This window comes from Saimiri boliviensis, chromosome 9 (assembly GCF_048565385.1).
Source record: "Saimiri boliviensis isolate mSaiBol1 chromosome 9, mSaiBol1.pri, whole genome shotgun sequence".
NCBI classification, from domain to species: domain Eukaryota; kingdom Metazoa; phylum Chordata; class Mammalia; order Primates; family Cebidae; genus Saimiri; species Saimiri boliviensis.
The window spans coordinates 35,399,202-35,426,188 of NC_133457.1; the positions used below are offsets into that span (position 1 = coordinate 35,399,202).

Genomic DNA, 26,987 nt, shown 5'->3' on the forward strand with positions numbered 1-26,987 from the left:
ACAAATAGGACGCTAAAAAACTGAACATATTACTTCTGTTACTTTAAGTGCTTTACACATTATAATTAAGCAAGGCAAAGTTAAAATCACACACATAATTAAGGAAAGCACTGTTAAAATAAATGAAACAAAATTATTCTCTGTACTCGATTTAATCTCCATGAAAAGACTATTACAGAGTGTTAAAGATGGTACGGCTTCCAAACACTTAGCCCATAAGTATATTAAGGGAGCCTGAAATCGATGTTTAATTTCTTTGACTTGGAGCAGAATCAGTTCTTATCTTTGGTGAGTGTTTATCAAAAATAGAGCTCTTATCTTGCAAACAAGATATTTAAACATCAAAACTGCTGCGCTTCTAAAACGATACAGAAGAATGAACCTCTATTTAGAAATTACAAAGAACAAATGCAACGTTTACTTGTTGCATGATATATATTTTTCATGGACTATTTTTGACCTGTTGGGAAACATTTTTGAACATTTAGGAATAATACATACTTATACATTCCTGCATGTATCAGGCATTTATTAAGTATGTTTTTAATTTCTTTTATCAATAAGCTATGTCTACTAAGAGCTGCTCTTTACTATTTAAGAGGTTACAGGGAAACCTTAAATCTGGATCATTTTCCTCAAACTTAATTGCATTCAGCATGCTGAAAATTCATGATAATACTTTTCACTTTCATAAAAAAAAATAACATGAATTGAGCAACTACTGTTTTTCATACATATACTAGGCAATTTTTAAGAAATATATAGCTCTTTAAATCTTGAAATAGTTCTATGAGTAAGGGCTATTTAACATAATTAGTATGTCCATTTAACATGAGTCTGTTTAAAGGAATTACGTAACTCAGTTCACACAATTAAGTAGCAAAATCAGTATTAAAATTTAGATCTGTCTGATCCTGAAGTTCATATTCTCTCTGCAACATTATATTGCCTCTTTTATATAGACCCTAAGTTTAACCCTATTCTAGTAAATTTTCCAACATACTGAGGCCAAGTTATGAAGGGAGTGATTTTATAGACATAGTGACTATTATTCCATAGAGAAATGATTATATATTGCCTGGGAAAGGATTTTAATTCCATTGTTAGATAAGAATTCAATTACTATTCCAGTGTTCTGTAATTTCTGATAAATGTAGGGGGAAAACAAGATTTGAATTGGGGATGTAGTTAACACTCAGGAGGATAGAGATAATATGTTGACATATTTCCACTAACGTATCCATCATGATGCTAAGAAATTTTTAACATAGCTCCTTGGACACTGCAGTTTTGATACAGGTACATTTTGATAGATACTAATAGACAAGCTACTAAATGTTTAGTTTTTAAGCCCCAAATTACCGAAACAGATGATTTCACCCAACTCATAAGCTTCACCTAATTCCCAATCCTGTCCCAGAACAAGGATCAGGGATAAAATCTGAATGTTACTTAGAGTTGACTTATCCATAAATATGAATGTACTTGGCCCTCATCTCTCTTTTAGTTTCCCAGTTCCAAGTATGTCCAAGGCCTTCTTGGATTATCTGCTGGTGTCTATTTAGACCATTTCAGTTCTGTTCTGCTAATGACTAGTGAGTGCAAAATCCTGTCATGCCTTCTCTGGCTTGACAATACCTAGTTGCTTCCCAAAGTGGTAATTCCTGGAAAATGAGGTCCATCCTCTCACTCTGAATAGGTCATCCGTATTCTCCAGAAGAAATATTCACCCTAAATCACCATATGCTCTCAAATTCTGGTAAATAAAATTTTTTCATGTCATTACACTTTGATGGTAGGTTTGGGGCAGGCTCCAAGGGCAGGCTTAGCAAGAAAGTGGAGGTTAAATACTATCTGGCTGACAAACCTCATTGATACAAGGGTCCTGTATACATGTACCCTGCTGGTGCATCTCATGGTGGCAAAAATAACACTACGTAGAATACATACATCTTTTTCATTTGTTTCTTGAATGGTCTCAAATTTTCTGATAATCTCCCTCAAAATTAAAGTACTGCAGAGCTGGGGTTGGGCTGGGTATTGGAGCTTCAGACTGCTCAAGAAATCCTCAATTACATTTTAAACAACCTCCTCCATATCTGCATTAATATGAATATAGTTAATATTCTAAAACGAATTTTAAATGATGGCTTTTTTTGGGGGGGTGAGACTAAAATACCCACAAAGGCTAACTAGTTATAATAGACTTATTTCAAAAATTAGTTTCATTTGTTACTATAATAGTTATTAAACTACAACTTTATAGCTTATTCTATCCAACTAGAAATTATTTTATTGTAACTATTTGAGCTATACATAACTATTAAAATAATATACACGTAAATTGAGTTCAAATAAAAGTTTCTCATAACCAGAATGGCAGCTAACAGATAAATTAAAGGGGCCTATTTTGCAGATTATTGAGTACTTTTAAAGATATTTTTACTCTAGTCAAGCGATATGGAGTCAAAATGACTGCTTCAGGATGACACATGACACACTGCACCCAAATGCCTATACCAAAACAACTGTATCAACATGGCCATATAAGCATGCTCTGCTCTGATATAGGATAGACTGTAGATTTAGATTTAAGTGGTGGGCCCCACCATCCTATTTCTCTCCCATTATATACTGTGTTGTTCTTTCTAGCCTTGATGCACGCTCTGGTGTTTGGAAATGTGACAGCAATCATACAGAGGATGTACTCCAGGTGGTCCCTCTATCACACTAGAACTAAGGATCTGAAAGACTTCATCCGTGTCCATCACCTGCCCCAACAACTCAAGCAGAGGATGCTCGAATATTTTCAAACAACCTGGTCAGTCAACAATGGAATAGACTCAAATGAGGTAATGTTCGTTTCTCATGTTGTTTTCAGGCAGAAAGCATATATTCTAGGGTAAAAGCAAGATGCTCTAATGCAGGTATCAGAAGTGAAAACACACCAACATCTTTATTCCTTTATTTTTTTTTTAATTCTTCATGAATCCCAATCCATCTTCTTTCACTTGCTTTTGCTTCTGTTTTCACAATGCCAGTTTGGATTGACAAAAGTTTTTTATTAACTTGCTGCTTGTTAAATCAAGTATACTTCTTTTCCTTCTAATTGTCTCTTTTTGAAGGAATCAATTACTATGATAATTTATCAATGTAATCTGGGATAATTATATGAATCAAGTTTCTGTTTCCCTTTAACATTAAGAAAGTTAAAAAATTTCCATCAAAGGGGTTGTCTTTATACTTCCAGAAACACCCCAGACTACCAAGATAAAAAAAAAAAAGGTATTATATAAATCAACAAACCATTTCATCAACCCACCAACCTAACCTGTAACCAGCATTTAGTAGTGATTAACTGGTTTCTTCTCTCTTCATATAATCACCAGTGGATCCAAATTCCATATCTTCTGTCCTGACTAGGACTCTCTGTGAGAAGCAAGTCACAATGAGTCATGTTTTCCTGCTAAAGCCTTTTATTAATTTGTTCTTTCTCCAGACTGCTTATCAGTTGATTATTCAGTAGCACATAGTTGAAATGACAGTCACTGAAAAAAACCTCTCCAGGATTACACATTCTTAGATTTCCTCTTCTGTATGCTGGATGGCCAAACAGCAGGAGACAGTAGGAAGAGCATCCCTGCTGTCTTGTGAAGTAAATCAGTTAGACTACACTTACCCCAATTTGATTTCCTCCTTCATCTTCTCTGACAGCTTTTGAAAGACTTTCCAGATGAACTGCGTTCTGACATCACTATGCACTTGAACAAGGAGATTTTACAGTTGTCCCTTTTTGAATGTGCCAGCCGGGGCTGCCTCAGGTCTCTGTCTCTACACATCAAAACCTCTTTCTGTGCTCCGGGGGAGTATCTGCTGCGTCAAGGGGATGCTTTGCAGGCCATCTACTTTGTATGCTCGGGCTCCATGGAAGTTCTTAAAGACAGCATGGTGCTGGCTATTCTTGGTAGGTCTGAATTGAAAAACTTCTATGAAATTTGACTCTGGAGCATAAATTAAGAAGATGAAATGGGGGGAAAAACTGCTACTGAGAGTAGGAAAAGAACAGATGAAGACATGAACTCAGGAGTATTCTTCATGAGTTTAGTTTACCCAGTGTTATATCCAACATATTATTTAATTCTTGCAAGAAATCCAGTAGTTTAAATATTATCTCTATTTTAGACATGAATAAATATTATTTTAGTTAACTAGCCCAGACCACATAGTAAGAAAATGAACTCAGTTATTTTTGTTTCCTAAACCCAAATTATTAATCATGATGTATACTGCCTTCTGGTGAAATAGCTGCTCTGTTTTAAGAGGGCATTTGTTTTTGTGGAAAATTAATTCAGAGAACACAAAAATTAAACTTTATCTGTGCTAGAAATAGAGCAAAAATGACTATGTTTCAAGAATAAGCTCTCGTAGCAGTCATTAACCTAATACTGTCAAGGTGACTATAGCCTCTTTTTACCTCCTTAACGAAAACTTGCAAGATATATTGTGAAAATTTTGTGCCACAGAATTGACTCTCAATATTAATACATAATTGGTCTTCATTGAAATATAAAAGATGACAAAAATTGTCATGCAGAGTTAATGTATAAAAAATCTTATTTACAATTTTATGTGAGGCTCTTTTAAAAATCACTCTAGGCCAGGCACAGTGGCTCATGCCTGTAATCCCAACATATTTGGAGACGAGGCAGGTGGATTGCTTGAGCTCATGAGTTCAAGACGAGCCTGGGCTGCATGGACAGATCCTGTCTCTACTAAAAATACAAATAATTAGCTGGTCCTAGTGTCAGGAGCCCGTAGTTCCAGCTACCTGGGAGGCTAAGATTGGAGGACTGCTCAAATCTGAGAGGTGGAAGTTGCAGTAAGCCAAGATAGTGCCACTGCACTCCAGCCTGGGTGCAGAGAGAAAGAGAGAGAGAGAGTGTGTCTCAAAAAACACACACACACACACACACACACACACACACACACACACACTCTCTCTAATTTTTGTTTCTTTTTTCAACTAATGTTTATTGAGGGCCTATGAATGAATTTAGTACTGTTCTAAACGCTGAGAATGCAGCAAAAAAAGAAAATAGCCAAAATCCTTGCCAGTATGAAAATTAAACTCAAGTGAAGGATATGATGGGGTCTGAGACCAGTCAAGGTGGTAGCAGCGATGGTAAGAGGCGGTAAACTCAGGATATATTTCAAACACTGATATGAGATACAAATGTTTAGAGTTTATGCTAATAAAAGGGGGTGAATTCGGTACTTTTTTTTTTTTTTTTGAGACGGAGTTTCGCTCGTTACCCAGGCTGGAGTGCAATGGCCTGATCTCGGCTCACCGCAACCTCCGCCTTTTGGGTTCAGGCAATTCTCCTGCCTCAGCCTCCTGAGTAGCTGGGATTACAGGCATGCGCCACCATGTCCAGCTAATTTTTTGTATTTTTTTAGTAGAGACGGGGTTTCACCATGTTGACCAGGATGGTCTCGATCTCTTGACCTCGTGATCCACCCGCCTCGGCCTCCCAGAGTGCTGGGATTATAGGCTTGAGCCACCGCGCCCGGACTGGTACTTTCTATTTCTCATTTTAAAGACCCTTATGTTTGTAAACAATTACTTGCAAAGTGTATTCACATACAAGATCTCCTTTAAGCCTATGTCAACACAGAGGTATTTTCTCTGTTTTTCTAAAGTCAAAACTAACCTAACACTTTGGACTCTGTATTCAGTGCTTTTTCCATGTCTAAACAATATTTCTTTCTCTAATTAAAAAACAAACAAACAAACAAAAACTGCACTCATGTTTATCACAGCACTATTTACAATAGCAACAATGTGGAATCAACCTCAGTGTCCATCAATGGATGAATGGATTAAAAATGTGGTACAGAGATGCAATGGAATACTATTCATACATAAAGAAGAATGAAATCATGTATTTTGCAGCAGTATGGATTGAACTGGAGGCCATTATGTTAAGCGAAGTAACTCAGAAAAAGAAAGTCAAATACCACACGTTCTCACTTATAAGTGGGAAGTAAATGCAGTGTACAGGTGTACCTAGAGTGTGGAATAGCCACCACTGGAGACTAGGAAAAGTGGAAGATGGGTGGGCGGCAAGGGGGGTGCAGGCGGATGAAAATAACTTAATGGATACAATGTATACCATTCAAGTGATGGTTATATTCAAAGTCCAGACTTTACCACTATGCAATGTATCTGTGTAACAAAACTGCACTTGTATTCCTTAAATTGGTGCAAATGTATTTAAAAAAACTATTTTTCTATATAATCATTGTAGGGCTTCTATCGTGGATTCTGCTAGTAAGTTTGAAAATAGAATATATTTTGGAAGAGAAAAAAGGGAACTAATATTTATTGAATCCCTAATATAAGCTGGGTGTTTTATGCCCATTATTGAATTTAAAACTTGCAACCTTATTATTTGTGTGTTATGATCTGAATGTTTGTGTCCCCCCAAAATCAATATGTCAAAACTTAATCCCCAATATGATGGTATTAGATAGAGGTGGGGACTTGAAAAGGTGAAAGGTGATGAGGGCAGAGCACTAGTGAATGGGATTAGTGTCTTTATAATAGAGGCTGAAGAGAGCTACTTTGCCCTTTCTGCCATCTGTGGACACAACCAAAAGGTGCCATCTGTGAATCACGAAGTGAACTCTTACCAGACACCAGCCTTCAGAACTAAGAGAAGTAATTGTTTTTGTTTATAAGCCACCCAGTTTGCAGAATGGCAACCTGAATGGACTAAGACAGTATGATTATTTCCAAAATTAAAGGTGAAGAGATAGACCCTGGTGAATGATGAAAGACATATGCTTTTCACCGCTTCATGTTGACTGTTTACCACTTAAAGAGTAGAGTTAGTGTTTGTCTTTCAATTTTGTGACTCATTTCTTGTCTCATACTCTTATGATTTTCTACTTTACAGAAAGGCATGGAATAGCAACTAAGAGTTTACTACTAATATGGCCATTTCTTTATCAATATTAGAGTAAGACACAATATTAGAGTAACTCAATATTAGAGTAAGGCTCCGTGTGTGTGTGTGTGTGTGTGTGTGTGTGTGTGTGTGTGTGTGTGGTTCTCTTTCTTAAGTGGAGACTTCAACACTCCTTCTGGTGTCTTCTCAACTTTGTGAAGTTAAAGGCCAGTCACTCTATCATCCTGTGATTCTAAATTAGAATTAACAGTTATTCTTAATTTGTTTCAAAAACTTAACCTTAACAGTACAATACTTTCACTGATTTTTCCTTAGTACCACTAAAAATTTTATAGTCTCCCTAATGATTCGGCCTGTTTTTAAGAGGACATCTAGACTTTTTCTTCAGAATCTTATGGCTTGATATTAATGTAAGCAAATACAATGCAACATTCTAAACCAGGCATCCCCAAACTACGGCCCGTGGGCCGCATGCGGCCCCCTGAGGCCATTTGTCCGGCCCCCTGCCGCACTTCAGGAAGGGGCACCTCTTTCATTGGTGGTCAGTGAGAGGAAGGAGCACAGTGTGTGGCGGCCCTCCAATGGTCTGAGGGACAGTGAACTGGCCCCCTGTGTAAAAAGTTTGGGGATGCCTGTCCTAAACAGATATAATGTGGATTTTTCTATAATTGTGGTACATTTTAAATTTTGGTAGCTAGCAACAGTTTTAGGAATAGAATGTGAAGGCATCATCGATGATACCAGAGCACAGTAAGTGCAAAGTAATGGTTTCTATGTAACTTCCACTGCTAGTCAAATAGGATCCAACTGGGTCTTTCTTGTTATATTTTTAAAAACTATTTATAGCTGAAAGATTTAATTATCTTTTGCTCCTGGCTCCAAGTTTCTCTATAAATTATGATTAACATGGGTAACACTTTGACATCTTTGCTTCTACCACGTGTATGTCAAAAGTGCAAAATGCCACATGACCATTCTAAACACTGGTTTGTGGTAGTGGGACTAAACTCAAACAAAGACAATATATTATTAATATTTACTTTCTGTGATTAATATTATTTCAATAGAGATTGATTATTTTACTTTCCCTATGGTAATATTGCCTTACAGAGCTAATTCAAATCAATACTACTTGGATAAACTTAGCAAATACATGACATTATACTTGACCTGTAGATATTTAGCACACATTTACTCTGCCAATGAAAAAAAAATAATGTTCTTCCTCCTCACAACAACAGCTGTCCAACCATAAACTTATTCTAGCAACTTTCTTGTCCAGTCAATACATGCATACATTTCTTAATCTGATACCTGGAAAGAGTAAGGGCAGGAATTTGTTATGGGGCTAGAATTTGTTTGCCTTGTATACCTTGATTTCATGTCCAGGTAATGGTGTTTTCCCCACCAATTTCTTCGTTGTTTTAAAAGAAAATGGCAAACCAGGAATAAATGTACTCTCCACAGAATATTAGTCTGCCTAATTATAATTAAACATAAGCTATAGCTCTAACCTGAGTGGTTTGAAAATGCATCCCATCACCTTATGTTTTTCAATGAAAGAATAACTGATTAGCAAAGATCAATCATATAAAGCTGAAAAATGGAGCCCATAAGGGATCATAGAAATCTTCAACTTTTAGAAATAAGGATACTAAGACCCAAAGTTATTTAAAATTAAAGGTCCTAAATCTAAACAGTAAGAAGTCCACAAGACTGTAAAATTAGTGAGGTAGTTTTAGGTAATGAGGTGAATAACATGTTGGTATTCATCAGTACCTGCTTGCCAGAGCTCAATACAAGGTCCAGCATGCATGGTCAGTTCTCCAAAAACATTCATTGAACAAAATATAAAGTGGAATTCTTTCTAAGATGCCAGGATTGGCAAGATGCTGGTGCTGTTTTTATAGCAAGTGTCACTGTGACTGAAATAGCCACGCCATGGCAACCTAAAGTATGAAAGGATGATGACCCTAAAGTTATTGCAGACACTAGTTGCTTAACAGCGAATGTGAATGTTTTTGTACAAAAGACTGCATCATGATAAATTCTCCTCGAATATACAAAATTAAAAAAAATTTTCTGTATTCAAAACATCCTGGCTTTATTTATATCCTGCATAAGTACCCAGCTTTGAGTTTTGAACAGCAAGTCAGATTTCTAATGAAATATACAGGAAACAAAATTTCCAAGTTTAGCAATATTGACAACAATAAGATTTAAATTCTTCCACACCATGTGACTATTTATCATTCCTAGTGTCAAAAATATAGATTTTAGTCTATTTTTTTCTTCTACCAAAACAGGCTAAATTTCAAGGTGTAAGTCCAATACTAACTTGAAGGTAATATCTACTTATAATCCAATAATTTTAAAACCCTATTTTTTACTTGACATACATATTTATGAAAAACTCAGGTATTCATAGTCAATTTGACATGTTTCCTTTTACTGTCAAATCTGGTAAAATAGACTTGTATTGAAGCCTGCTATATGCCAGGGACTTTGCTTCCACAAATGCTAGACACAATAAAAAGTAAAAATTTTAAATAATGCTGGGTACAATGAAAAATTAAAAAGTTAAAAAAATTATTGAATGGGAAGTACAGGCCATTTGTTCTAATAACTTTCCAAAGATATAGTTTGCTTGCTGTTTGTTGTTGCTAGTTAAAATTTGTTAGTTTTTGGTTCTTTATAAAATGGAGCAAAATAGCCATAAAACAAAAGCTAAAGCTCAGCTGTGATGCTATTGTATGGCAAAGTTGAAAAGTCCTGCCCCAAGGTTTCAGTGTAATCTCACTGAGAAATGAAGCCTGTAAAGTCAGATTAGGTTATCAGTCCTAAGATTGCTTTTTTTGAAAATGAACTCTCTCTTTCTAGGGAAAGGGGATTTAATTGGAGCAAATCTCTCAATTAAGGACCAAGTGATCAAGACCAATGCAGATGTGAAGGCTTTAACCTACTGTGATCTCCAGTGCATCATCCTCAAAGGACTCTTTGAAGTGCTAGACCTTTACCCAGAATATGCTCACAAATTCGTGGAAGACATTCAGCATGACCTCACATACAACCTCCGAGAAGGTCATGAAAGTGATGTAAGTCTCATTTCTAATTAGTGCTGAGATCTAATAACATTGGACTTGGAGATCACTTATAACAGTAAAGGCAGATGTCACTCTGAATATATAAGATGTGAATATTCAGCCACCTGTTAAGTAATTAAATAATTAGCTAGAAGCCAAACCTAGAGTTTGTTATTAACAGTCTAGGAAAATATTTTTCATGGATAACTTCTCAACTCAGTTTCTTTCTTGTTTATTTTCATATGCTTATAGCTAGAATTGATTTCAATTATATATAACATTAGGTAGAGATGTGTGATTTCTCCAGAATTTAAAGATTTCCAGATAAAGTATATGGTTCAGAGTTTTCTGTGCTTGCAATTGTTCACTACTTCAATTGCTTGACATAGATTTTGCTTAAAAATAATCTTATGTTCAATGGTACACAAACAGTCTATCTTAAAGTGAATAAATATGCATAAAAGAATTCAAGCCAATAGTTGTCACACTGAAAGCATAATGAACATTTTATACAATTATATATTTGCTTCATGTTTCGAATTAGAGAAACAGCTTTCCTGTCAAAATATGTACTATACTGCATCCTGTGATTAAGCTGATCGTGAACATGACTTCATTAGATGTCTCAGAGACACACATGATTTAATAGGAATGATTGTTGAAAGGCAAGCCAAGGCATGCATAGCATTGTGTAACAACCAAAGCCTTTATATGCTGTCTTGAGCTTTGCCCCAGATATTTCTAAGTCTCATTTTTTTTCCCTATGGACTTAAGAAGCTGTGGTTTTGACCAACCCATATTGTGCAGATACTCATGTCAATCATCAATATTCTCTACTCTGAAGGGTAGAAAGAAAATGTTAATTGCATATTATTTTATCTTGGTTGGGGCTATCTAATGACAGTAAATATGTAGATAATGTCACATTCTGAGGTTCAAGATTACCAGTTTTGCATATGTGCTTCTCTCCATTGTTGATAGCATAACAGCAGAGGAGGTATCAACATTTGCTGGCTACTTTTCATGTGTTAAGCACTCTACCTATGTAAAGCATCTCATTTATTGCTTAAGACAAATCTTTAAGGTAAGTCTTGATCTGTGTTTATGGAAAAGAAAACAGATTCAGAATGGATAAGTCACATGTGTATGTTCACACAAACTTGAATTGCAACATAGGTATCAGACTTTAACACTTGTATTGTTTCTGTTAAATAGGCTGCCTTTTCTTGAAATTACTTTCATGTCTTTTAACCAGCAGATTGAATTTTTAAACTGCAGGTGTTTTTTGTGCTCTTCATGGCAGCGTAAAATAATAACTGTTTTGAAGACTGAGGGTGAGTTAGGGGATGGAAGTAATCAAAGAGAAGAAAAATTAGGAAAAAGAGAAGAATTGCTAATATTCCTCAGCATGGGAAAGTGGGAAATATTGGATCTCAATCACTATTTTCTTTCATTTGACTTATTAAGGATCCTTATCTTTTTTAAAAATTTGTGGCATACAAAATGATGTTTTGAAATATGTATACATTTGGGAATGGCTAAATCACACTAATTAAGGTATGCATTTTTTCACGTTTATCATTTGTGGTGAGAACACTTAAAATCACCTCCCTTAGCAATCTTCAAGGGTATAATACATCATTATTAACTAGAGTCACCATGTTGTACAAAGATCTCTTAAACTTACTTCTCCTAACTTCATCTCTGTATCCTTTGAGCAACATCTTTCTAATCTCTCCTGGACCTCCAGCCTCACCTCCTATTAAACATCAGTCTACTCTCTGCTTCTTTGAGTTTAAGGTATATTAGATTCAGCATATAACAGACCATGTAGTATTTGTCTTTCTGTACCTGGCTTATTTCATTAAGCAAAATGACCTCCAGTTTCATCAGTGTTGCTGCAAATGACAGGATGTTCTTCATTAAGACTGAAGAGTATTCCATTGTGTATATATATATACACACACCACATTTTCTTTATTCATTTGTCCATTGTTGGACATTTAAGATAATTCCGTATCTTGGCTATTATGAAATAATGCTGTAATGAAAATGGGAGAACTTCCCTACTGCTTTCTATAGTGGTGATACTGATTTACATTTGCATCAACAGTGTGCAGGGCTCTTTTTTTTCCTTCATATCATTGCTAACATTTATCTTAGTTTTTTTTTAATAACCATTCTAATAGGTATGGATCTAATTTGCATTTTCCTAATGATTAGCAATATTGAGGATATTTTCATACAGCTGTTGGCCTTCTGCAAGCCTTTTTTGAGAGAAGTTCATTCTTATCACTTGTTTATTTTAAAAATCAGGTTATTTATTTTCTTGTTATTGAGTTGTTTAGGTTTCTTATGTATTTTGCATATTAACTCCTTATCAGATGCATGATTTGCAAATATTTTCTCTCATTCTGTAGATTGTCTCGATTCTGTTGATTGTTTCCTTTTTCTGTGCAGAGCTTTTTAATTTGATATGATTCAATTTATCTGTTTTTGCTTTTGTTGCCTGTGCTTTGGAGTCATATCCAAAAACATTGTCCAGACCAATGTCATGGAGCTTTCCCCTGTTTTCTCTTAGAGTTATACAATTTCAGTTTTTACATTTAATTCTTTATTCATTTTCAATTTATGTTTATATATGGTGTAACATAAAGATCTAATTTTATTCTTCTGCATGTGGAAAAAGAATTTTTATCTTTGATAAATTTTTCATGATTTTTTTCTACTTGCTAGAACATTAATTATAGTAATTTCTAAATCCCAGTATACTTGAATTATCTGTGGAATTATTCTCATTGTTATTTTTATCTGTTTCTGTCTCTCTCTTGGTCATTTGTTCTTTTTTGGTAATTTAGTTCTCTTTTTTAAAAAGGAAAAGCAGGTGTCAGAATTTTAAATATAGAGGTTGCTTATTAAAGATTGTTCATGTCATTTTCCTCAAAATAAGATTTTCTTTCCATGGGCAGAAAGAGTATCAGCAAACCATATAAATTATGCTGTCCATAATTTATTTTAGGCTTGGTTAAGCTGGTGTATTTCAAGTTTGCCCTCAGTCCTGAGGTCTAAGCCTTTGCTCCTAAAACAGCTTTTCTGGAGTCTTAGCTGAAATCACAGTATGTTTGCCAAGGCTCTTCCTATTTAGCAGGGTTTGAGCTCCAGCCTCCATCTCCCCAATACTACATGACTGTTGAAACCTCAGTCCTTCAATTTACCCTTCTAGGTGCTGTTTTTAATCTGTTTCTTAGAGGACCACCCCTTGCTATTTAAGTAAGTTATGTCTTAAAGGGAACATCAATGCAGTTTACTTATCTCTGGTATTATATTCCTCAAATCCTTTATGCTTTGGTCTACTTGAACTTCTCTGTCTCCTTAGTTGGTAAGGATATTCCTTCCTCGTCTCTTCTATTCTACCTTATAATGAAATAGCAAATGCCTGCAGAAAAATACCTAGCTGAATGTGAAGCTCTCATTGGTGCACTTCTCTTTTGTTAGGGATCAGAGTCCTTCAAGTCTTATCTGAGTTCATTTCTCTCAAATTCCTTCAAGTAGTTTGATATGATTTGACGGTGTCCCCATTAAAATCTTATCCTGAATTGTAGTTCCCCTAATCCCCACATATCATGGGAGGGACTAGGTGGAGATAATTGAATATTGGGCAGTTTCCCCCATCCTTTTCTTGTGATGGTGAGTTAATTCTCACAAGAACTGATGGTTTCATAAGGGGCTTCCCCTTTCGCTGAGCACTCATTCTTCTCCCTGCTCCTATGTGAAGAAAGACTGTTTGCTTTCCCTTCTGCCATGACTGTAAGTTTCCTGAGACCTCTCCAGCCATGCTGAACTGCAACTTAATTAAACCTCATTCCTTTATAAATTACCCAGTCTCTGGTGTGTTTTTATTAGCAGCATGAGAACAGACTAATACTCAGTTATTTTATGAATTTTGTCCAGTTTGATAATTACTTTTGACCTGAGGGTTAGTTCAATATAAGTTACTTTATCACAGCTTGAACCAAAATTGCTTCTTTTCAAAGCGGACTCCTTATGGGTTACATTTTAAAGGCAGATGGGACCTTCATTGTTTTGCAGTTCCTGATGTTTTATCCCTCGAAACTTCTATTCATATATACTGGGATCCTAGAGGGTACTATGCCCTCTAAGGGCTAGATAAGTTTGGAACTCTCTGTAAGTTTGTACCATAAGGGAAAAGTCCTCCCCAAGCATACTATGACTTTCAGGGGAACTTATATTCTGATGATTACCTTATGGATTTCTGTTCTCTACTCTGTTATCAGACCAAATGGAGAACCAAGCCCAAGCCTCTTTCCTTAATTTTCAGACAAAACCAAAAATATCCAATCACACAGGATTTTCTGTGGTTAAGGCCTTCGTGGAAATTTAAGTGAGGAGTTGTGGAAGGAGGAACGTTTGCAAAATGGAGATGCGCACAACATAAATGTAACATCTATATTTTCTTATTTTTAAAATCCAAGTGGGCACTCTGCCATGTTGTTCAGCCAGTTATTATTGGTCTTAGCTTTCTCCTCTCCTCTTTTGTATGCTCCCCTCTAATCCCAAATTCCTCATTATTTCTCATACTTGTTAATGTAACTCTCTGTTTAGTTGCCTTGTGTTTTTCTGGTTTTGCCTCCTGAATGTCACCTTTTACTCTGGGTAGCTTATGTAGTATCTGGCGACATGGAGAGTTACCAGATTATCTGAGTAAAGAGAAGATTGACAGTCAACCTATTTTGAAATAAAGCAAAGACAAAAAGCACTTTAATAAATAGTCAAAATTTAGAAGGAATATGCATGTAGCAGTAGGATTATGATTCCTAGAACTGTGATAAATTAAAAACTTTAGAATGATAGTTTATCCAATTCTCATAGGAAAATTAATTTAAATCTACAAAATATTTTGTAAGTTTATTGAAAAGGTTAGCTAGCACTGTTTTAACCTCATGCTAATTATGCATTTTATGCAATCACTATGTTTTCCATATTTGACCTCATTTATATTTCCTGGATGTTTCCAGTAATGACATAGTTCAATTTAGCTATTTCTATGTATGCAGATCATGAGAGACTTGCTTCACTGCTTCTTGTGGTAAACTCTATAAAATTAATTTTAGCACAAATTCATCTGTTGTTAGTTGTGAAATTTTTTTCTTAACATAAGAATTTTGAATTTGTGAACAAATTAAATGTTTGAAGAGCATTCAAAAGATGTTTTTAAAAATTAATGATGCTAGTATATTGAAAATAAGATATTGATATGACTATATATAAGCACATCTTATATGCTTTGCATGTGGTAGGCACTAATTTGTTGATGTTGTGGTTGTGGAACAACATATGGCAATGGCTATTTTAAAAAATGATAAATCCTCTAGTTTTACCTTACTGAGGTATCTTTAAATGACAAAACCTAATACAATGCTAAATGTACGATGACTTAATTTCTTCTCCAATGTTCCATTATTGACATATAATCCAATCAGCTAAAAATGAAAGTCTGCTCCGTTAGTCTTCTGACCTCTTTAGTAAATGGAAGAATACATCCCCAGTTTCCTGACAGCCAGTGGCTTTCAGTGAAGTTCTTTGAATTCCTGTCTTCAATGACAGGAGGTGAAATCAAAGTTCAGAGAGGGTCCTTGCAGCAGAGATAAGGGAGTCCTTGAGGAGTGCCCACCTTCAGCAGCTTTCTCTGCACTTTGACATATATGATGGTTCTTAGTGGTTCGTGATACTGACCCATGGTGGCCTAAAACCTCAATATTTGTCATAATATCTTAATTTCCATCTCTCTATATATCAGTCACCAACTAGTTACAAAACTGAATATTTCAGAGTTCTGACCAACAAGTGAAACAAATACAGCCAGCCCTCCCTATCTATAGAGTCCATCTCCAGGGATTCAACAAACCACTAATCAAAACCATCAATAAATGTTTTCTGCACCAAATATGTGCACTGTTTTTTTTCTTATCATAACTCCCTAAACAATAAAATATAACAATGATTTACGTAGAATTTGCATTGTATTAGGTATTATAAGTAATCTAGAACTGATTTAGAGTATACAGGAGGATTTGCATAGGTTATATGCAAATACTATGCTATTATTCTATCAGGGATTTGAGCATCTGAGGATTTTCATATCTGCAGGACATTCTGGAACCAGTCTCTCAGATACTGAGGGACAATTATACCTACATAATAATAATTCATTGCAAAAGTTCTAAATTAGTCCTATGCATGAAGTTAACACAAATATAAATAAACATAAGTGAATGCAAAAGTTTCATACTAGTAGTATGCATAAAGTTAATGCAGGACATAGTGGAAGAATATATCCATAATGTCTGAACCATTAAGGGTTTGGCCAAAAAGTAAAAAGTATTACTGTTAGAAATATGAACAAAATACATGCACAGGCAATGTGTAGATGAAGAAACACAAAAGACAAGAAGCACATAAAAAGTATGCTCAAAAACTTTAGAAATATAAACATGAAAATATAAAACAATGATATAAACTTTTAAATTCTTAGAATACCAACCTTATGGAGGAGTTTAGTAAAATTGTATAGAAATGTATACAGTTATTGGTGGGGATTATAGTCTTCTGTGCCCAGTTTGCAGAAAACTATGTCACTACTTAGTTCATTTAAATATATATACAGCCTATGACCTCTCAATTCCAAAATGAACCCAAAAAATTTTCATACAGGTCTCTAAAGGGGGTCATATGGGGATGTTCATTGGAGCTCTACTTACTGTGGACAAGAGTTAAAAGCAACCTGGGTATTCATCACTGGAAGAGCAGGTTCAGTAAAATATGGTGCATCTATATAGAATTCTATGTAGCAGTGACAGTATTATAGATATGTAAAATGTAGTATTTATTGACAAGACAAGAAACAGAATAAGATCTAAAACAATGCCAGTTGCATAAATTAAAATGTACTCAAGCCAGCATACAATTTTATAAGCTAATTGTAAATTGAAATACCAAAGGAATTTCTATAAATCAAAATACCAAAGACTGTCAATACCTAAGACAATCTTGAAAAAGAACAAAATTTGAGGACTTATGCTGTTAGACTAAAAAAAAAAGTTATAATCTAAATCTACAGTAATCGAACCTATGAGATATGAATGCAAGGCTATACAATTTCACTGAAAAATTGTGGAACAGACTCCACAAACAGGCACACTCTTTATCATAACCTGATTTATCATGAGTTATTATAGTGAGAAACAATTGACACTTCAGACTATCGATATACATGTTAAAATATCCCGAGGGAAATACAGTGGCCTTTGACTCCCTTTGCAGATTCATGTATAAGTAGACACATGCACACACACACACACACACACAAATATATAACCCAGCAGCCTGCAAAGGATGCACAGGATAAACATAATTAAAATTAACTCCAGATGGATTAAAGACTTAAACATAAGCCCTAACACCATAAAAACCCTAGAAGAAAACCTAGGCAAAACCATACAGGACATAGGCATAGGCAAGGACTTCATGATTAAACACCGGCAACAAAAGCCAATATAGACAAACGGGATCTAATTAAACTCCAGAGCTTCTGCACAGCAAAAGAAACAATCATTAGAGTAAATCGGCAACCAACAGAATGGGAAAAAATTTTTGCAATCTACCCATCTGACAAAGGGCTAATATCCAGAATCTAAAAAGAACTAAAACAGATTTACAAGAAAAAAACAAACAAGCCCATTCAAAAGTGGGCGAAGGATACAAACAGACACTTTTCTAAGGAAGACATATATGAGTCCAACAAACATATGAAAAAAATGCATATCATCACTGGTCATTAAAGAAATGCAAATCAAAACTTCATTGAGATACCATCTCACACCAGTTAGAATGGTGATCATTAAAAAATCCAGAGACAACAGATGCTAGAGGGGATATGGGGAAATAGGAACACTTTTACACTGTTGGTGGGAGTGTAAAATTACTTCAGTCTTTGTGGAAGACAGTGTGGCGATTCCTCAAGGACCTAGAAATAGAAATTCTATTTGACCCAGCAATCCCATTACTGGGTATATATCCAAAGGATTATAAATCGTTCTGTTATAAGGACACATGCACACAAATGTTCATTGTAGCACTGTTTATAATAGCAAAGACTTGGAAGCAATCCAAATGCCCATCAATAATAGACTGGACACAGAAAATGTGGCACATATACACCATGGAATACTATGCAGCCATAAAAAACGATGAGTTCATGTCCTTTATAGGGACATGGATGAACCTGGAAACCATCATTCTCAGCAAACTGACACAAGAACAGAAAATCAAACACTGCATGTTCTCACTCATAGGTGGGTGTTGAACAATCAGAACACATAGACACAGGGAGGGGAGCATCGAACACTGAAGTCTCTGGAGCGGGGGGACTAGGGAAGGGACATTAGGGGGTGGGGAGTTGGGGAGGGATAACATGGGGGAAAATGCCAGATATAGGTGATGGGGAGGAAAGCAGCAAACCACATTGCCATGTATGTACCTATGCAGCAATCCTGCATGTTCTTCACATGTACCCCAAAACCTAAAACTCAATAAAATTAAAAATTTAAAACAGCTACCATTTCTGATTGCTTACTCTGCTATAGACACAGTGTATGCATTACCTGGTGATATCATTATAACAGTCATGCAACTTGGGTAGAGTTATTTACACCAGCAGTACGAATTATATGTATCCCTTGTCAGGATAAGCTGGTCTCTAATGTATGATTCAGCTAGCCTTCAGGAGCCCATGGGAACAGGGAGTGGGCACTGAAACATATCTACCTGACCATGACAAATGAGAGTCAATATCGTGATTCTCCCTGCTTCCACTTGTATCCTCTTATGACCATAAGGCTACAGGAGCAATCTTTGTAAAATATAAATCTGACTGTCATTTTTGTTGCTTAAAATAGATTCCCATGGGCCAGTAATAAAATCTAGACTTTTTATCATAACTTACAAGGTTCTATGCCTTCCTTCCCCAGGCTACCTTTCAAAGTCATCTGATGCCATCTTGCCTCCAGCATTACACTCCAGCACACTGGCCTGCTTTCCCTTCCTTAGGGAGGCAGGCCTCACCCACCTCACTGCCTCCTTCCCCACCTCCGCTTCCTCCGGGCCTTTGCATCTTCTTTCTTCCTGCTGCGCTACTCCTCTGCCCTTATCTGATGGTCTGCTCCGGAGTTTGCCATCTCCCAGTTAACCTCTGTTATACCACCTTGTTTGTCTTTTTCATGGCACTTAGCAGGACCTAATATTATTTTAATTTGTATGTTGTCTTGCTCATGATTAGTTTCTCTTACCAAAACCTATATTATGAAAGCTTTGTCCTGTTTCATACGATAGCCCCACTGCCTAGGTCAGAGCCTAGTGCAGAGTCAACATTTAATACATATTCAATGAATGAATGTACGAATGTCACTAAGTTTACTTTCGTACCTGGAACTAATGTTAAATTTTAAGAAAATGAAGAAAGTCCTGAAGACAGAAGCCTCTATGGCCAGTAAGTAGAGTCTATAATAAGAAGCAAAAAACAATTTAGGATTTTATTTCTTAGAAGTAGCAAAGCCAAAAAAAAGTATCAATACTAGGTTTTCAAAGAACATATTGAAAGAATGGCTACATTAAATAACAGCATTTTTCACTTCCCCTAAGTTCAGGAAAAGAGATTTTCAAAAGCAACATGAGGAATTTAAGCTGAATAATAGGGAAATAATAAAGCTTGCAATATGAGTAATATTTCTCCAGGTGGCTTGGTATAGTAAGCAGTGTTAAAATAAAAGATCTGCCTTTAAATCTCAGCTAATGCACCTATTTTCTACATCTAATTTCCATGAACTATTGAGTTATGTCTACTTGAACCTCTTGGCACTGGGCAATTAGTGTAATTAATCTGTGCTATATCCATGGCATTCGACTTCATGATTCCCTCCTTAGATAAAAATAAGGCTGACTAGATCTTTCAAATAAAGTTTTTGATTTGACAACATCTCTTGATGTCTATGCAACTGTACTACAATTTAATTCAATGCAAGAATGTAGTGAAAAGGGAGCTTTTCCAAAGCAGCAGCTTATTTTAAATTTAGTCCCCATTTCAGTCTGAAATAAAATTGGGCTGCTTGGAAGCAATTATCTTGAAAATGATTTATCGAATATTAATAATTTTTTAAAAATCATATCTGACAGCCCAGATACTTAGTTCTTCAAGGGTAGCCTGTGTGTAGGTGTGCATCTGCCAGCAGAGTCCTGTGTAATAAGAGAACATAATTCTTCACTTTTCTGAGATAATTGTTCTTAGAAAATTGCATACTGAAGAACTCACATGTCAGTTTATCATGTCAGCTTTCCTTGTTATCTCAGGCCCTACAAGTGTTTTGTTTGTCAGTTGTGTAATTTAAAATACTCTCCCTCAGGAAGCAAAAACAATTCCATGAAATATCTTGCAGTGAACTGTTTTCCACTTTTATGCTGCTTAAGAAAATGTTAGATAGGAACAGCTCATTAAATACTGGCCTGGGAATTGTACTTGGATCCAGAATAACTTTATTTTTGTTTGGTTTGGTTTGGTTTCATTTGGTTTGAGACAGAGTCTTGCACTGTCACCTGGGCTGGACTACAGTGGTGCAATATTGGCTCACTGTAACCTCCGCCTCCTGGGTTTAAGTGATTCTCCTGCCTCAGCCTCCCAAGTAGTTCAGATTACAGGTGCTCATCACAATATGGTTTTTATATTCAGAAACTTTCCTCCTGCTGATGTCTTTCAGTAGATTCAGAAGTGATTGTGACAAACATAGTATCTTGAAGGAAGAGATCATGTTTTCATTAGCATCACCAGAGCCTAGTTTTGTGTTTATGTTGATGGTGTTGAGTAAATATCATTTTGAACTTCTTGCACCTATTAATACATCCTACTTCGCCTGACTGCAACAAAATGACTCTCAGTACCCCTTCTCTTCCTAGTGGTTACCTAAGATAACAGCTTTATTCCCTTTATTATCCATCCTCTTCCCATCTTCATCTTTTTCTCAGTGAGGACTGGACTCTACTGGACTTCAATGGAGTCTAAGCTCATGTTCCTTCTAACCCTGAAGTTCTAGACTCCTGCCTCAGAGAAATAAAGGCTTGATACTCCCCAAAGTTGTAAATCAAAGGAAAGAAGTTACTCTTACCCCTTCTCAAATTATACTTAATTTTTACAAATTCTTATTTTAGGATAGAACTAGTGTAGGACATTGCAAAAGGCCCATGCCGGGAATCCTGTTACATTTGGGGTAATTCAGAATGAGGACATTGACTGTAAACAACAGAAATCCAACTCAAATATAGCATTAAAAGAAAGGGATATTTAATATAAGAATTCCAAATATCTGATGGGATCAAATAAAACACATGCACACATACACAACACATAACCCCTGGATCTCAGGAACTCTTATAATCAGGCTCTCAAACTCTAACATTATCTCTTCGTTTACTTCTCCTTTTCTCTGCATATCCTCTTCATTCTTCTCTCCTTTGGTAGACTTGTTATCTTATTTGCTTCATCCAAATGGCAGAAATATGGTCTCAGCATCTCTTCAATTTAAATAGCAGAATAAGCTAGACTTTCTTAGTTGATTCTAGATTCTTGTGGAAAGATTCGAGTGGGTCAGCTTTAAGTCATGTGATCATCCAGCTTTCATTAAGTATTGTGTGAGGCTTCAAGGATGAAGGGAGATCACCTTGTAGTAGCATGGTGGTTTCCATGGAAACCCTGAGGGCTGAAGAGTTGAGATAAGAGACTAGAGCCAGAAAGAGGGTGGGTAGGCAGAGGTGGTTGCTGGACACATAAAGCAAAGCTAGAAGTTGTATAAATTGTGGGTCTCCTTTGTGCTGTGGCATTGTAGTTTGTCTCCATACATTCGTATCTCAGCAACTTTTTGAAGAAATGCAATCCCTTATTTAAAAACATATTAAAATAAAAGCATATGAAATAGGGAGCACATAAAAAGCTTCAAACCATGCTGCAGTGGCTCATGTTTCATCTTTTCTGGATTCTCCCCTTTGTGGCCACTTGTTAGTCAAGGATCATGACATATACCCTGCATAGAGATCAGCCACATTTTTAGTGGCATCTGGATATTTCAACTTATGTTTCCAAGTTGAACAGTGAGCAGTTAGATTTTTTTAGTTTGTTTGTGGGGAAGGGGAGTTTAGCTGGGTTGGGAAAGAGAGAGAAAGAAAAGGCCACCTGCCATCCAATAACCAAGATAAAAAAGTTTTTCTTTCCTTTCTTCCCTGGTTGTTTCCATCCTGCAGAGAACAGCAGCTGTTCAGCCTGAATAAAGTGTGAAATTTGCATACACACACATACCCACAAACAGGCATGGTTCCACTTACATGTATTCCTTGAGAATAAAAAAAACAACCTACTGCTACATCCAACAGGAATTCACATATCTGCTCTATGATTACTTGGCAGGAAAAGGGGAGGGTGGAGCAAGGGTCCTCCATTCCATGCTGCATTGTGGATGGTTGTTTAGGCCTGTGAAGTGCAGTGTTTTCCCTCTGTAGAGTTCTTCTGCAGGTTGGGTTAACAAAGCCTCATGCTCATGACAAAGGCTCTATGAAAAGAAGCTGATATACATACTGTTGATAGTATAGTAGCTCCTAGGAGCAAAGATGCATGCTAAGCACTTTACAAACTAACTTATTTTATTCTCACAACAACTTTGGAAATAGGTTGTGTAAGTTTATGCTCTAGATAAGGAGATGAATTAAGGATAAAAGAGAGGGAAAAAACGGCCCAGAATCCTTTAGCAAGTAAGCAAGGGAGATCAATAACTGGAATTTTAACTCCCAAACCACCTGACTTCAAAACCCAGTTGAAACTTAGTGGAAGTTTATCCATCAAAACAAGTTATTAATTCTTGGTCAGTTGCCTAATCCCATAATTAGTGAATGCCAGCTAAGTTAATGGAACATTCATAGGAAACATGTTTCCATGGGAAAATCAGCTTCACTAGCCAAATACATAAGTAAAAAATGAAGCGCAGCACTTTTTTATAATTAAGCTGTTTACTTTTTATTTATGCACTTTTTTCTGTATACTATACTTCAATGAGAAATTTTTAAAACATGAATTATAAGAATTCTACCAAGTTACATGTGGATAATTCAGTAGTGTATAGATGATTTCCTTGAGAATATTTTAATTCATTTTTGCAATCCTTTTTTAATAGAATTGCTGGTACAAAGTATGTGCTTGATGATTGAAATTTAATCATTTGTGTGTGCGTGCACACACATGCACGTGCATGTGCACACAAAGGCACTTGATATATCATCTAGTAAAACTTTTTATTTGGTGATGTGGTTTGGCTCTGTGTCCCCACCCAAATCTCATCTTGTAAGTCTCATAATCCCCACTCTTGTGGGAGGGACCCAGTGGGAGATGACTGAATCATGGGAACAGGTCTTTCCCGTATTGTTCTTGTGATAGTGAATGAGTCTCATGAGACCTGCTGGTTTTATAAGGAGTTTCCTGCACAGCTGTCTTTGCCTGCTGCCATTCAGGTAAGATGTGACTTGCTTCTCCTTGCCTTCCACAGTCTTCCTTGAGGAGACTGTGAGGCCTCCTCAGCCATGTGGACCTGTAAGTCCATTAAACCTCCTCCTTCTGTAAATTGCCCAGTCTCAGGTATGTCTTTATCAGCAGCATGAAAATAGACTAATACATTGGATTACAGGTGGCATAAATCTAATTCAAATTGGCTTGCAGAGAGGAAAAAAAAATTTTTTTCACTCACAGAACAAAAAAAATAAGTTACTGTTTAGATGTGTAATGTAAGTAAATTACATACCTACGTTAATCAGAATATCTCCTTTGCAGAGAGAACTTTCACATATGGATACATCTTCCATGGACATCAAATATGTGTTTCAAGTAAGATTTAGTCAAAAAATCAAGATACATCTCTTTTTTTACTTTCTCTTGTCAACTGAATATTTAGTAGCACACCTACTTGCTACATAGAGCAAAGAATGTCATTAAGTATATGAGCAAGGTAATTTGTTTATATTACCTTATTTAACTTTTAATCATTGCATTGTCTCTGGGAATTTGGATATGTTCTGGCTTCCCAAATGAGGAAACTGAGTAGCTAAGCAGTTTACTGCCTGAGCTTACAAAATCAGGGCAAGAATCAAACAGGATAAAATCAAGTCAAACTCATGGTCTTCTGCATACAAGCCTAAAACATTTGTCCACTAACATAATCTGCTACAAATTAGAGAGAAATGGATTAGTCTTCTTCTGATTTATAGCATAAGCTATACTGAATTTCTGGAATAACATTCACTGGAATTTTCTTAAACTTAATTCTATTGCTTGTCATATCTCATCAGCAACCCACTGGAACTAAACATTTTAGGAAAGACATCTGATTAACAAGAGGACGAGTAAGATGACAAAACACACATGCCTTGGCCATTCGACTTGGCCGCTCCCCTTATATTTATGCTCTTATTTGGTTATAAATCCATCGATTTATTAAATAACCCTGTGGTCACAGACTGGCCCTGGGAAAGTTTCTTCCAACTCAAGTATACGTTTTTTAGACTGCTATATCCATTATTGTTCTTCATCTTTCCCTTGCTCCATCGTTAAGAGTAAACTTGTGAAATCACCACTCCACTATGATTTTAAATGTACAAAATAGTATTTAACATTCTTCCCAGACTGTTTCATTCTCGTTAGAAGATACAGATCTTATTAATGGAAATGAATGAAAATCTCTTTCGAGTGTGAATGTATTTGCCAACAAGTAACAGATTCTGAGAGCTTCTTGTATACACACACAAACTCATGCACACACATACATTTATGTAGAGGGATTGAGAACGTAAATGAAAGAGTCAATGTCTTTAACGATGTTTGTTCACATATCTCAGTCAACCTGCAAATATTTTACCTGTGGATGTGTTAGGACTTCTTAAAACACAATTCTATTATGGTTTTTGTCCAAGAATTACGCTTTTTGTCCAGCATTTTCCGAAGAATACTGAATGTTTTATTGTGGTGAATATTTCACTGTTTGAGGCTGTACCCAGATAATAATGTTTCACAAGTCATCCTTAGGCATGTGGGGCATTTCTTCTGTTGGTCCTCTAAATCCCAAACCACTTAGCCCTTTAATCCCAAATCTCAAACTAACTGTTAGATTTAGTGCATGGTATGATTAACACTGTGTACATGAGCTAAGTCGATGGAAATTAAGTTAAAATTAAAAACAAAATGCAGAATCCCAGGATACACACATTTAATAGTGCTTTTCCTGCGAAAATTCCCTAAAAGGGTGTAGACAGCAAAGAGGATGACATATGGCGGAGGCAGTCTGCTTACAACGCAGCACAGACTGTGCTCAGCAGGCAGATCTGGAGGTCTCCAGTTTGATCCGATTCGAGGCATCTATTTGCTCACCATTTAAACCCCGCATGCTGGGATGCCAAAAGAGCGGCAGCTTTGAATGGAGGAAACAGCAGCCAAGCCGTCAGAAATACAAAGCAAGCTGAATGCCAAATTAAGAGGGAAACTGAAGTACCTCGAAATTATGAATGTAAAGGCATATGGTAATGACAACTCTAAGGGTAGCAGGACCAAGGAAGATGCATTTCTCTCAAATGAATTGGCATTCAAAGAGTTTGGTTTCCATGTCATTGGAGAAAATGAATAAGGAAAATTCTGATACGAATGTATACAATATACTAAATTTTTAGTGATGTGGTAATTCCACTTGTATTTTCTGCTGTTAAGATTAAGGTATTTGAAAGCAGAACATATGATGACTCATTTGTGTCACTGCACTTTGCCAGCATTCATAAACAGTCCCAAGTCTGATTATTGCTAATGAAGCATATTTATATCCTAGGTTACACAGTTTACATTTTTCTTTGAGGCTATTAGTCACTCTTCCATCTTGATAGTACAAAATGTTAACATTATATATATATAGGAAAACAAAATAGTATTCTATCAAAAAGAGCAATGAAGAGGGATCCGGAAATCCTGAATATCAGACTCCACACACGTAAGGTCAAAGTGTTTCTCCAAAGAATCTAATGTTGTGAGTTTTCTGCAACCCCCAAAGAAACAACTAAACAAGCACAGTTTGATCCAAAATATTGGAAGCTTAAAGGGCCAGAATTGCACAATTTTTTGTAAATATTCATTGAAACATCATCCTTCCAATGGAGTCAGCTGTCCATATTTTGCTACATGAAAACAGTAGTCTCAACGGAGAGAAAATCTTGCTCTGAAAAGAGGTTTCATGTGCATAACTAAATGAATGATGACTCTGTACAAAATCTATAACTAAATTAGGTAGTTCTGTATATTCAAAAGTTATGCCATTCTAAGTGAATATGCCTTGTTCACTGTTCACATTTTTACAAAGAAAAGCTCCTGATATCCCTATGATTTTTCCCAAATTTGAAAATGCTGACTTTGTGACCAGGTTGCCATATGATAATCTAAATGTTTGTCCAAATAGTATAATTTCAGGAAAAGAACCATTGATTCACCCTTTTTCCCCGCAAACCTTGTCCCTAATTTCCTCACTGTTTATTTCAAATGGTTAAGGAAATGTCTATCCTATGATGAAAGCTCAGGTTCAAAATATAAACTCACCTTAAAAACTAATATGAAATACACAAGACTGTGTAAATAACTGGAGAATAATTTCTCCCCCATGAAAAACGTGCTCCACATGGAAACATTCTTGAGAAAGAGACCCAAAGAAGGAAAATGGAGATTTAGCAGGCATATTTATGACATAATTCTTGTTCTGGGAAATTCCTTATTCAGGTGCACTATTGAGGGAGCAAAAATGTC

At 36.0% G+C, this 26,987-nt stretch overlaps 1 protein-coding gene across 1 annotated transcript in view; it reads left to right on the forward strand.

The window, feature by feature from the left end:
* Nucleotides 1-26,987, forward strand: part of KCNH8 (potassium voltage-gated channel subfamily H member 8) — a 340,011-nt gene that overhangs the window by 267,535 nt on the left and 45,489 nt on the right. The window contains exons 9-11 of the mRNA XM_003924923.4: nucleotides 2,653-2,852; nucleotides 3,715-3,964; nucleotides 9,852-10,066. Of these exons, the coding sequence (XP_003924972.2) occupies nucleotides 2,653-2,852; nucleotides 3,715-3,964; nucleotides 9,852-10,066 (665 nt within the window). The remainder of the gene's footprint in view (nucleotides 1-2,652; nucleotides 2,853-3,714; nucleotides 3,965-9,851; nucleotides 10,067-26,987) is intronic.